The sequence below is a fragment of the Papio anubis genome, chromosome 14, assembly GCF_008728515.1.
Source record: "Papio anubis isolate 15944 chromosome 14, Panubis1.0, whole genome shotgun sequence".
Classification (NCBI taxonomy): domain Eukaryota; kingdom Metazoa; phylum Chordata; class Mammalia; order Primates; family Cercopithecidae; genus Papio; species Papio anubis.
The window spans coordinates 25522114-25536347 of NC_044989.1; the positions used below are offsets into that span (position 1 = coordinate 25522114).

General features: G+C 39.1%; 1 protein-coding gene across 4 annotated transcripts in view; it reads right to left on the bottom strand.

Annotated features, from left to right (window-relative positions):
* ASXL2 (ASXL transcriptional regulator 2) overlaps nucleotides 1–14234 on the bottom strand; it is a 156783-nt gene that overhangs the window by 108343 nt on the left and 34206 nt on the right. For 3 of the 4 annotated variants that reach the window (XM_031655009.1, XM_031655007.1, XM_003908363.5), the window contains exons 2-3: nucleotides 6409–6491; nucleotides 5651–5653 (exon numbers count right to left, since the gene is read on the bottom strand). In XM_031655009.1, the coding sequence (XP_031510869.1) occupies nucleotides 5651–5653; nucleotides 6409–6491 (86 nt within the window). The remainder of the gene's footprint in view (nucleotides 1–5650; nucleotides 5654–6408; nucleotides 6492–14234) is intronic. The other variant, XM_031655008.1, reaches the window with a different exon arrangement.

Consider the following 14234-nt stretch of genomic DNA (forward strand, 5'->3'; position numbering starts at 1 on the left):
TGTTTTGTTGCCCAGGGTTGGAGTGCAGTGGCCCAATCATGGTTCACTGCAGCCTTGACCTCCTGGGCTCAAGTGATCCTCCTGCCTCAGCCTCCCAGCATATTTGGGAGGCTAAAGTTTGAATCACGTCTGACACTTCCTGAAGTGATTATTATTAATATACGAGATACTAATAATACCTCATACATTCATAGGACTTATATTCATGGGACTATAGGCCTGCACTGCCATGTTTTCTTTTTTTTTAAAAAATAAAGACAAGGTCTCGCTATCTTGTTCAGGCTGGTCTCAAACCCCAGGCCTCAAGTGATCCTCCCGTCTCAGCTTCCCAAAGTGTTGCAGCTACAGGCATGAGCCACCATGCCCAGCCTAAACTATCTTTAAAATTAGTGCTTTAATGCATAAAAACAACATAATAGAATATAAAAAGTCACAGATCATGGTGAGGGGAAAAATTTAAGGACCTTTCTCTTCCTGTATTTTCTAAAATGCTGCCATGCTTTATAGTTATAAACAGGCATTTAATTTAAACATTATACTATTTTGTAAAAAAAAAAAAAAAAAAGGAATTCATGTTTCTAATTAATTTCCAGAATTCCATACTTTGGATAAATGATTTCCAATCTTACTTACCACCCAACTTCTTAAAGGGGCTAGAACTTGAATCTTTCGCAGCTAGGAGCCAACCACTTCATTTGTTTTTTTTTTTTTTTTTGAGATGGAGTTTCACTCTTGTTGCCCAGGCTGTAGTGCAATGGCACAGTCTTAGCTCACTGCAACCTCCGCCTCCCGGGTTCAAGCAGTTCTCCTGTCTCAGCCTCCCGAGTAGCTGGGATTACAAGCATGCGCCACCACACCGAGCTAATTTTGTATTTTTAGTGGAGATGGGGTTTCTCCTTGTTGGTCAGGCTGCTCTTGAACTCCCAACCTCAGGTGATCTGCCCATTTCGGCCTCCCAAAGTGCTGGGATTATAGGCAAGAGCCACTGCGCCTGGCCCACTTCTTTTCAAATATCTTATTGGTTGGTTGCGGTAAAACCCGCAGAACATAAAAGTTACCATTTTAACCATTTTTAATCAGTGGCATTAAGTACATTCACAATGCTGTGCAACTGTTACCATCATCCATCTTCAGAACGTTTTCAACATCTCTAACAGAAATTCTGTACTCATTTAATAGTAACTCACTATTCCCCACTACTCCAGTCTGTGGTACTTTCTCTCTATGAACTTACCTATTTTAGGTATCTCATGTAACTGGAGTCATACATTTGTCTTTTTGGGTCTGGTTTACTTCACTTAGCATAATGTTTTCAAGGTTCATCCATACTGTAGCATGTACCAGAATTTTATATCTTCTTCAGACTAAATACTCCATTGTATGCATATACCTTATTTTGTTTATTCATTAATCTGTTCATAAATATTTGTTTTTAATAAAAAAAATAAAATTTAATAAATTTTAAAACCAAACAAAAATGGTATTGAATAATCTAGGCAAAATTCTTCAAAACGTGGGAGCCAAAGGAAAAATATAAAGGGAGAAGAGCTCAAAGTCATGTACTGAGGTCCAAGGAATGAAAATAAAACAGTAAGTAGTCACACACTTTTGAGAAGCATAATGCGTGTTTCATTCTGTAATCTTTCTAAAAAACTTTTAAGAGTATAAGACAGGCCGGGCGCAGTGGCTCAAACCTGTAATCCCAGCACTTTGGGAGGCCGAGACGGGCGGATCACGAGGTCAGGAGATCGAGACCATCCTGGCTAACATAGTGAAACCCCGTCTCTACTAAAAAAATACAAAAAAAACTAGCCGGGCGAGGTGGTGGGTGCCTGTAGTCCCAGCTACTCGGGAGGCTGAGGCAGGAGAATGGCATAAACCCAGGAGGCGGAGCTTGCAGTGAGCTGAGATCCAGCCACTGCACTCCAGCCTGGGTGACAGAGCGAGACTCCGTCTCAAAAAAAAAAAAAAAGAGTATAAGACTACCGGCCGGGCATGGTAACTCACGCCTGTAATCCCAGCACTTTGGGAGGCCAAGGCAGGAGGATCACCTGAGTCCAAGAGTTCGAGACGGGCCTGGGCAACATGGTGAAACCCTTGCCTCTACAAAAAATACAAAAATTAGCTGGGCATGGTGGCACATGCACCTCTCGTCCCAGCTACTCAGGAGGCTAAGGTTGTGGGACTTCTTCATCCCAAAAGGACGAGGCTGCAGTAAGATGAGATTGCACCACTGCACTCAGGTCTGGGTAACAGAGCGAGACCCTGTCTCAGAAAAAAAGACTACCATTTGACACATCACTGCAGCAAGAGAATAATCTATAACTATATATGAATATGATCTTCCAACCAGTAATACCTCATATATTCATTAACAAGTAGGTTTTAAATACTTGTTATGCACCATATGCTGAGGGCTGGGGAAAGATAATGTCACTGCCTCTGGAGCTACCTTAAAAATGTAAGGTACAGAGAAATTGTATGATTTTTTTATAACCACAAACATATATAATTTCAAACCTTAATGCTATGAAGAACACAGAACATGACAGGCACGGTGGTTCATGCCTATAATCCTTCCACTTTGGAAGGCCGAGGAAGGCAGATCATTTGAGTTCAGGAGTTCGAGACCGGCCTGGTCAACATGGTGAAACCCTGTCTCTACTAAAAATATAAAATTAGCCAGGCATGGTGGCACGGGCCTGTAGTCCCAGTTACTCGGGAGGCTGAGGGAGGAGAATCACTTGAACCTGGGAGAAAGAGGTTGCAATGAGCTGAGATCACGCCACTGCACTCCAACCTGGGAAACAAGAGTGAAACTGTCTCAAAAAAAAAAAAAAAAAAAAGAAAGAAAAGAAAAAAAGAAAAGAACACAGAACACTACAACCAACTCAAATAGGAAGATATGATCAAGACCAGAAAGTCAGCCAAAATTATCTCTGAAAAAGAGGTATACAAATGGAGACCTAAAAGACTTAACTGTCCAATAGCTGAGTGAAAGCACATTCCCTGCTAAGGGTGGTCAGCATGTACTGCTTTGTTGTCCTGTAACTGCATTACCACAACATAGTTTAACCAGGAAAAGCTACTTTCAACTGTCACTATGTGAACCAGAAGCTATCCGATGATTCACATACCTTACCACCTTTTTAAAAAAACTCTTCCATTTTTTCCTGCTGTTTTTTGTTTGTTTTTACTAATCTTTACTATTCCTGCTTGCTCCCTGGAAACGATCATGGTAAGTTTAAAGTCCCAGAGCCTTACTATGTTAGAGCTGGATGATACTGACATTAAGACCTCCTGGCCTCAAGTGATCTGCCTGCCTCAGCCTCCCAAAGTGCTGGGATTACAGGCATGAGCCACTGCACCCGCCCACAAAAGATACTTTTAAAAGTTAATTCTTCAAATGTGTATATATACACACACACACACACAAGACTGTATATATATGTATATATGTGTATGTGCATATATGTGTATATATGTGCATTAATGTGTGTGTGTGTGTATATATATACACACACAAGACTCGACACAGCGAGACTCTGTCTCAAAAAAAAATAAAAAAAGAGACAGGGTTTTACCATGTTGGCCAGGCTGGTCTCAAACTCCCGACCTCAGGTGATCCGCCCATCTCAGCCTCCCAAAGTGCTGGGATTACAGGCATGAGCCACTGCACCCGGCCTTCAAATGCATTTTTAATTAATTTTAATTAAAATGTTTAATTTTAAAATGTTTACACTCAATTTTTGAGGGATGTGTTATATAAAGTATATAAATATATATATAGATAGATTTTTTTTTTTTTTGAGACAGAGACTCGCTCTGTTGCCCAGGCTGGAGTGCACTGGTGCAATCTCAGCTCACTGCAACCTCCACCTCCTGGGTTCCAGCTATTCTCCTGCATCAGCCATCCAAGTAACCGGGATTACACACACATGTCACCATGCCTGGCTAATTTTTTTTTTAATAGAGATGGGGTTTTGGCTGGGCACGGTGGCTCACCCCTGTAATCCCAGCACTTTGGGAGGCCAAGGCAGGCAGATCACGAGGTCAGGAGATTGAGACCATCCTGGCTAACTTGGTGAAACCATGTCTCTAATAAACATACAAAAAACATTAGCCAGACGAGGTGGCAGGTGCCTGTAGTCCTAGCTACTCGAGAGGCTGAGGCAGGAGAATGGCGTGAACATGGGAGGTGGAGCCTGCAGTGAGCCAAGATCGCGCCACTGCACTCCAGCCTGGGTGACACAGTGAGACTCCATCTCAAAAAAAAAAAAAAAAAAAAAATAGAGACGGGGTTTTACCATGTTGGCCAGGCTGGTCTCAAACTTCTGATCTCAGGTGATCCGCCTAACTCGGCCTCCCAAAGTGCTGGGATTACAGGCGTGAGTCACTGCGCCCGGCCTTCAAATGCATTTTAATGTTTTAATTTTAAAATGTTTACATTCAATTTTTCAGGGATGTGTTATATAAAGTAAGGCAGACTAATTTATATTTTACTTTTTCATGTCAATGAAGCAAACCTAATTTATTTCAGCCTACTGAAGTCTGACTATAAATCAAAAAAGAATTCAAACTGCTTTAGAAAGGGAGAGCCAATAAAAAAACCTCAACTAGAATTTCATGTCAAAGAAAAGAAAACGAGTGCCCATAGTCCCAGCTTCAGGAGGCAGAGATGGGAGAATCACTTAAGGCCGGAAGTTGAAGGCTGCAGTACGCCATGATCATGGCTGTGACAGCCACTGTACTCGAGGCTGGGCAACATAATGAGACTCCATCTCTTAAAAAAAAAAAAAGAAAGAAAGAAAGAAAAAATGAGAAATAAAATTTAGAACATGTAATGGCTATTCATCAAGAAATACAATGTCCATTTACAAATATTTGGGCATAGTTTACTGTTTCTCAATGGGAACACAATTGGCACCTGAGATGAAAAACTATTCAACGTGAAGCAATGTCCAGCACAATGCAAGACATTTAGCACTCCTGTTACCTGCCCGCTAAATGCCATTGTGTTCCCCTACCCCAATCACTGTGACAATCAAAAACAGCCCTCCAAAATTCTAAACTCCTTCTCTAAGAGTGTTACACAATGCCACCCATAGTTGAAAACCAGCAGTAGTTTGAAAGCACTGCAAACTTTTCCTATCTTAATGAAAATCTAACATAGACTCCCAAATTTCTGTCTTAATATACAGAGCATACCTAATATAATTTTAACATTTCTTGATGATAGAGAGTCTTAAGAACACTGACTATTGGCCAGGCATGGTGGCTCACACCTGTGATCCTAGCACTTTGGGAAGACGAAGCAGGCGGACTGTCTGAGCTCAGGAGACCGAGAAGAGCCTGGGCAAAATGGTGAAACCCTATCTCTACTAAAAGTACAAAAATTAGTCAGGCATGGTGGTGCGTGCCTGTAATCCCAGCTACTCAGGAGGCTGAGGCAGGAAAATTGCTTGAACCCGGGAGGCAGCGTTGCAGTAAGCCAAGATCATGCCACTGCACTCTAGCCTGGGTGACAGAATCAGACTCTGTCTCAAAAAAAAAAAAAAACAGACTATTAAGTATTATTGTAATTTTTTTTTTTTTTTTTTTTTACAAGACAGCATCTTGCTCTGTCACCAAGGCTGGGGTACAGTAGCACCTTCTTAGCACTCTGCAGCCTCGAACTCCTGGACTCAAGCAATCCTCCCACCTCAGCCTCCCAAATAACTAGGACTATAGGAGCATACCACCACATCTAGTTCATACAATTTTTTGTAGAGATGTTTCACTATGTTGGCCAGGCTGGTCTCAAACTCCTGGCCTCCAGCAATCCTCCCACCTCAGCCTCCCAAAGAGTTGCAATCACAAGCATGAGTCACCATGCCTGGCCTGCTATTGTAATATAATAAGATTCTTGGAAATTAAAGTCTGTGTTATCTTTGATCCTGTATTAATGACCCAAGTCTATTATATCTGAATATGATAAGACTATTATTTGACATATATACTGATTTACAGTTCTTTTTCATTTTATCCTTTTGAGCCAGCATTATTTCTTCTGGGATCTGTCTACCTCTAGGATTCTCCCTGTATGAGAGTAATTTTTATCACTAATGACCAAGTTTATTAAATCAAAAAGTCTGAAGTGACAGATGAAGTCTTGAAGATGGCTCCAGGTCTTCCTAAAAATTAAAGTGCATGGGCTTAAAGATAGCTACCCTCTAAGAATTTAACTTACTTTTGGTTTTAAAACTATGTAATAACTTAAAAAATTCCAAAGATCTGACAGTTGAATAAATCAGAACAAAGCATTTATTATTAAATAATTAATCTTCAGGACTAAAGTACACTATTATATACTACCAAATACTCTGATCGAGTATTATAATTATTACTAATAATATTTAAATAACTCACCTGATTTCTTTTAGTCCTTCTCTCTGGATAACTTGAAGAATTTCTTTATGACTCATGGGTGTATTGGGGTATTTTTCTAAGACCTGAAAAACAAGTATATAATAATAAATTATTTCTTATCTCAAGTTCTTATAATTCTATATATAATTATATTTCTTATGTCTTAATAATTATATCCAGAGCATACATATCCACTTTTCATCCCTTATATTTCAGAATAAATGAAAAATTAACAATATATATCAGATCTTCTTTCCCTCAGTCATAAATAGTAAGTCAACTCCTGAAGCAGAAATTGACCAAAAAAGCTAAAATTAACAACCCAATTATTCACTACTAATAATATGCAACTATTTACTTTCTACCTCCATCCCCACATCCCTTCACTACCTGTGACCTACTGCAAGCACATTAAGATTATCCATTTCCTGGTAAATGTATAGCAAAGCCTAGTAAATCACAGGAGCACAATAAATTCTTAACCAAAACAAGTAAACAATATGATTATAATAAAATTAAAGTAATATCTGTGTTTTGGTTCTGGTAAAGACAGAGTAAGCATAGTCCATTCTGTCTCTACCACTGAATGCAACTAAAAACCTGGACAGAATGCATGAAGCAGCTATTTGAGGACTCCAAAAATGGTAGCAGGTGGCCTAGGGAGAAAAGCATAACTAGGAGTACCACACTAGTCCAGCAGTGAGTTTCCTGATTTTGTTTCCCTCTGGTTCCCCTGAGCCGGGACTTAAAGGCAGCCCAAAACCCGGAACTGCAGGCTAAGTGCAGGGAGAAAGTGCTCCAAGAGAAAAATCTTCTTTGGTCTGAGGCACAGTAAAGAGGGCATTTCTAAATGTTGGATAGCGGGAGAAAAAATTCTCTGGGTTTTCCCCCCCTTTTCTTTTTCTCTGCCGTTGCCCCAGGCAATCGCATGGGAGCAGCTGTGGTAATACTAGCAGTAGCTAGACAGGGACCTAAAACTCCAAGAAAGCAGAACCTTGCAAGTGGTCCTACAAGCATGGGAGGAATTCCCATGATTTATCTCGGCCAGGCACAGTGTTTCGTGCCTGTAATCTTGGCACTTTGGGAAGCTGAAGCGGGCGGATGACTTGAGGTCAGGAGTTCAAAACCAGCCTGGCCAACATGGTGAAACCCCATCTCTACTAAAAATACAAAAATTAGTCAGGCATGGTGGTGAGTGCCTGTAATCCCAGCTACTCAGGAGGCTGAGGCAGGAGAATCACTCGAACCTGGGAGACAGAGGTTGCAGTGAGCTGAGATTATGCCACTGCACTCCAGCCTGGGCAACAGAGCAACACTCCATCTCAAAAAAAAAAAAAAAAATTAGCGGGGCATGGTGGTGAACCTGGGAGGCAGAGGTTGCAATAATCCGAGATTGTGCCCCTGCACTACAGCCTGGGCGACAGAGCCTGTCTCAAAAAAAGAAATAATGTCTAATAAACAATTCAAACTTACTCAACATAGGAATAGTAAGGAAATCAGCAACTCACAAGAGAAAAGATAAGCTATATATAATAAACCTAAAGTAACAGAGATGTTGGAATTATCAGACAAAAGTAGCTATTACAACTATGCTTCAAGATGTCTGGTGAATATTCTTGAAACAAATAGCTAAGAGTCTCAACAGATATATATGTATATTTCGTATACGTTTTATTTTGTTGTTTATACTTACATTTATATATGAAACAAAAATACAATAACCAGTAATATGTCCAAACATAATACAGCAAGATAAATGGCAGCCAAAATTCAAATCCAAGTCTTGCACCACTATAGCACACTGTGTCCTGTGTTTGTAACTATTTTCTCATTTGGTCAGTCATAAAATCCAACACATATTTCTGTGTATCATGTTCCTTGATCTCTCTGCTACATCTGACATTAACTGTTCCCTTCACAGACTTCACCCTCCCAGACTTTTCTTTTTCCCCAAAATATTTTTCTCAGTTTTCTTTGTAGATGTCTTTTTCTGTGCCCATCCCTCAAATATTTTATAAACATCCATTTACCCCTTTTACTTTTCACTCCACCAAAATTTCCCTGAATAACATTAACCACACCAAGCTTTCACCAATCACTCACATTTTGATGAATGAAGCAGCAGTCTGTTAAAAACTATTAAAAACCTGTAAAAGTTGGATATCCCATAAGCATTTCAAACTTCAGATGTCCAAAGTTAAACTTACTGCTTTCATCCAAGTTAAGGCCAATACAGAAAACTGAACCTTTATTTATTTATTGTCTATATACTAAAAATGTATTAAAGTACTGAAAATAAACAAAAATACAACATGGACCTGGACAAATAATAGTTCACAAAAGGGTTAATATAACTGGATAATAACCATATGAAAAAGAATTTGCACACTGAAGTATTTATGAATGAAATATGATGTCTGGGACTTCAAAAAATACACAAGAAGTTATGGGTTTAAATATAGCAAGATTGGCCATAAATTGATAATTATAGAAGCTAAATGATGAACACAAAGATATTCACTATATTATTGTCCACTTTTACGTACAAATTCAATATCCTATAAAAATTTATGAAGCAAACGAAATACAATATTTGACTTTACTAGCAATCAAATATAATACATTTCAATGTGGGTTTTTTCCTGCCAATTTAAATGGCAAAAATGGCTACGTTTGCACGTATACATCTGTCCAAGGAGCTAGAAAACTGAAATAAGTATTTCTAGAGTGTCATTTCTCTGGCATATCAAATCTTAATTGAAAGGTGACTATTAAATCATTATCAGAATGAGCCACACTCAGAACTGAAAATATTTGTATTATTCATGGTAATGGTAAAAATTAATATTTTCTAATATATTCTGCAGAACAAGGAATTAAGTTATTTTAATATTCTAATGTGTTTGAAACATCATAAGACATTAAGCTATTAGAAGTGGAGACCAGTTGGGTGCGGTGGCTCACACCTGTAATCCCAGCACTTTGGGAGGCTGAGATGGGCAGATCACAAGGTCAGGAGATCAAGACCATCCTGGTTAACACGGTGAAACCCCATCTCTACTAAAAATACAGAAAAATTAGCCGGGCATGGTGGTGGGCGCCTGTAGTCCCAGCTACTCAGGAGGCTGAGGCAGGGGAACGTAAACCCTGAAGGCGGAGCTTGCAGTGAGCGGAGATTGTGCCACCACACTCCAGCCTGGGCGACAGAGTGAGATTCCATCTCAAAAATAAACAAATAAATAAATAAATAGAAGTGGAGACCGAAAACTGTGTCTTTTTAGTAAGGATTTCACTGATTTCCAAGATGTTCTGTACTTTAATCAAACAGAGTAAACCAGTTGGTTAAAACTACTGAAGGAGGCCAGACACAGTGACTCAGGCATGTAATCCCAGTACTTTGGGAGGCCAAGGCAGGTGGATCACCTGAAGTCAAGAGTTCAAGACCAGCCTGGCCAACGTGGTGAAACTCCATCTCTACTAAAAATACAAAAATTAACTGGGCGTGGTGGCGGGTGCCTACTGTAGTCCCAGCTACTAGGGAGGCTGAGGCAGGAAAATTGCCTGGACCGGGAGGCGGAGGTTGCAGTGAGCCAAGATCGCGCCATTGCGCTCCAGCCTGGATGACAAGAGCGAAACTCCATCTCAAAAAAATATATATATATATTATATAATATATAAAAAATATAATATACAATTTATATATTATAAAATATAATATATAACATATTGTATATTATGTAAAATATAAAATAACACATATAATATACATGTTATATAAATATATAAATTATATAAAACATATGTTATATATATAATATATATATGGAGTATTTATTTTCTTTAAAAAAAAAAAAAGTTTATCACAGGTTCCTTTAAATGCTAGGCATTTAGAATTAGTTTTTTTAAGGCCAGGTACAGTGACTCACACCTGTAATCCCAGCACTTTGGGAGGCCGAGGGCAGATCACTTGAGGCCAGAAGTTCAAGACCAGCCTGGCCAACATGGAGAAACCCTCTCTCTGCTAAAAACACACGCAAAAAATTAGCCAGGTGTAGTGGTGGGCGCCTATAATCTCAGTTACTCAGGAGGCTGGTTCAAGAATTCAAGAATCACTTGAACCCAGGAAGCAGAGGCTGCAGTGAGCCGAGACAGCGCCACTGTACTCCAGCCTGGGTGAAAGAGCGAGACTCCGTCTCCAGAAAAAAAACAAAAAGTTTTTTATTGTTGTCTTTTTTGAGACAGGGTCTCACTGTATTGCCCAGGCTGGAGTGCAGTGGTGCAATCACAGCTCACTGCAACCTCCGCCTCCCAGGCTCAAGCAATGCTCCCACCTCAGTCTCCAGAGTAGCTAGGACTACAGGCATGTGCCACCACACCTGGCTAATTTTTGTATTTTTTTGTACAGACAGGGTTTTGCCATGTTGCCCAGGCTGGTCTTGAACTCCTGGGTTTTTGTACTTTTTGTAGAGAGGGGGTTTAGCCATGTTGTCCAGGCTGGTCTCAAATTCCTGGGCTCAATGTTCCACCTGCCTCGGCCTCCCAAGGTGCTAGGATTACAGGTGTGAGCTACGATAACTGGCCTAGAATTAGTTTTAATATAGAAAAGTATTATACTAATTTTTCTCAGACTGCTTAAAGCTATAGTTTGGGGGAGAAAGAAAAATGTTTTTCAATTAAAGATTTAAATACTACACTTTTAAAACTTTTTATTATGGAAATCTAAAAACATTCACCAAATTAGAGAGAACATTACAATGAACCACCACATACCCATCACCCATTTTCAACAATTATCAACACATGGCCTATCTTGTTTCATCTATACCTTCAGCCACCCTCCGTCCACAAACTGGGTTATTCTGAAGCAAGCCACTGACATTTCATTCATTATTATTGTGATATATATCTCTGACAACAAGGACTTAAAAAAATATTTTACACCTCAGAAAATGACTATAATTCCTTAACATAAAATTATTTAGTCAATGTCCCAAATTTACAGGAAAAAACCACTGCTTTTAAATACTTGATTTGTTCAAATCTATAGACTTACATATACTGGATTTGGCTAACACATGTCTTGAAGTATCTTTTAATCTACGGATTTCTCTCATTCTTTTTTCTTCCAATTTACTTACAGAAAAAAACTAGTAAGCTGTACTGTAGCTACACATATCCTGTATCGTGCTAATCGTATGGTCCTCTATCCCTTGCATTTCCTGAAAATTAGAATCGAAACCTAGAGGCTTGCTCAGATTCAGATTTTATTTTAGCAAGAAAACTTCATAGGCTTACGGTATACTTCCTACCACGCCACATCAGAACACACAAAATATCTATGATCTCCTTTTTGAGATGCTAAGATATATCAGTGGGATAGATGTGGTCTACCTGATCCACTTATTATAAAGCTTCCTATCAGCATTTCAATCTAATTGTTTTAGCAGCCACCGATGATCACTATCTCCATCATTTTATTTAGGGGTTGGAAAGTGCTGATGGTCCATCGTTCCTTTTTCATTTATAAGCGAGAGCCCTTCTAAAAAGAAATGCTTTCCACTATCTATTTGGTTACCCCAGGTACAATCCATATTGAAAAAGCAGGATAAGGCTGCACGTAGTGGCTCACGCTTGTAATCCCAGCAGGCCAAGGCAGGTAGATCACCTGAGGTCAGGAGTTCAAGACCAGCCTGGCCAACATGGTGAAACTCCGTCTCTACTAAAAACACAAAAATTAGCCGGGTGTGGTGGCACATGCCTGTAATCCCAGCTACTCAGGAGGCTGAGGCAAGAGAATCGCTTGAACCCGGGAGGCGAAATTTGCAGTGAGCGAGACTGCGCCACCGCACTCCAAACTAGGCGACAAGAGCAAAACTCCTCCAAAAAAAAAAAAGGCAGGATAAGCAACTTATTTTTGTATTTACTGTTTTCAGAATAATTAGCTGGTTTTCTGGCATGCTGCAAAGGTGATGTTGGTTTTTGTTTGAAATACCACTATTATGAGTATCATTTTATAAAGTACCATTATGCATTTAAATATATTTTTGTGCTTTAATTACTGTATTTCCTCACTTGTGAATTGGCTATTCATTGGCTATTGTCCACTTATATACCATTTGTGAGAGCTCTCTAATTTACATTAAATATACTGAAACATTTACTGTCACATTTACTACAAACCCTTTCTTCCAGTTTATTCTTCATCTTTTTATCACTATTGATTTTCCATGAAAGTTTTTATTAATTTCACGTATTGTAACTGACTGGTCTTTTCTATTTCTTTAAGCATGTTTACACTTAAATGTAGTTTCCCTCCCTTTGATAACTTAATACTTTTTCTGTATTCATTTACATTTAACTCTTATAATTCATATAAGAAAAAGTGCATGGGCCGGGCTCAGTGGCTCATGTCTGTAATCCCAGCACTGTGGGAGGCCAAGGCGGGCAGATCACTTGGGGCCAGGAGTAAGAGACCAGCCTGGCCAACATGACCAAACCCTGGTTCTACTAAAAATACAAAAATTAGCTGGGTGTGGTGGCACATGCCTGTTACCCCAGCTACTCGGGAGGCTGAGGGACAAGAATCTGAGGCATGAGAATCCTGAGAGCCAATCCCTGGGAGGCGGGGGTTGCCATGAGCCGAGATAGTGCCACTGGACTCCAACCTCGGTGACAGAGTGAGACTCTGTCTCCCCCACCAAAAAAAGAAAGAAAATGTGCATAGACAGAAATGAGAAAAATGTGCAGACACACTAGAAAAAAACCAAGAGGGAGAGAATGAGGGGAAAAAAACCCTGTCTTGGCCACATATATTACTGAGCAAACATGCTGTATGAACCATTACATTATCTTACCACAAGTGGAAAAGACTACAGTAGTTTTGCAAAACTGTTAGCTTACATTAACCACAGGAGGGCAGTGTTTATCAAACAAAACCTCATTCCACTGCTGCTCATGGAACTTCAAAGTACAATTTTTAGAAACTACTTTATGACTCAGAATAATTAAAATCAACACGACATAGATTTAAAGCTAGATTTTTAAAGGGTGCTTAATATATTCACTTCTTAGCTTGTAGATTCTCAATTCAGTTAATAAAAACGATTTAAAAATTTTATTTTCTGAACACTCAAGAATAATTGAGTTACCTCCAAGATTCAAGTTTGATTCTAGCCTAAATAACAGGAATATTTCAATTATTGTTGCATTATGAGTTCATTCCAGATATACAGATGTGCAGAGTCTGAATTCTGTACAATCTATATGACTGTTACATTTTAAATGTCCAAATAAGTAATACAGTGATCTTTATATAGAGTTCTATCAGTGTTAGAAGGCTCATTTACTGCCCAAAAGCTTTAATTAGGGTAACTTGTGCCATACCAGTAAATCAAATCAGCCAACAATAAAGAGTGAGAAGAGACAAGAGCTTATGTTATAGAACAATATATCAACATTTAAGAGCCAGAGAAGAACAACTAGGAAATAAACTAAGTGACCAGAGGGATAAGAAGAAAACCAGAAAACACTAGTGTTTCAGAAAAGACAAAAGTATTCTAAGGTTTAGGTGGTCAACAATGTCAAATGCTGCCTAGAAGCTGAGATAACAACAGAAATTTATCCCCTGTATTTGGCAACAAAGGGATCTTTAATTAGCTTTGTAAATTCAGATTCCACTTAATGTGGAGGGAAGAAATCAGATGTGAGGGGATTTAGCACTGACTGGGAGTAGTAACAGGGAATTAAAACAACTCTTTCTAGGACAATAAAGAAAACAAAATGTGGAATTGAGGAATAATTGTTTCGTCAAATGAAGTTTCACTGAA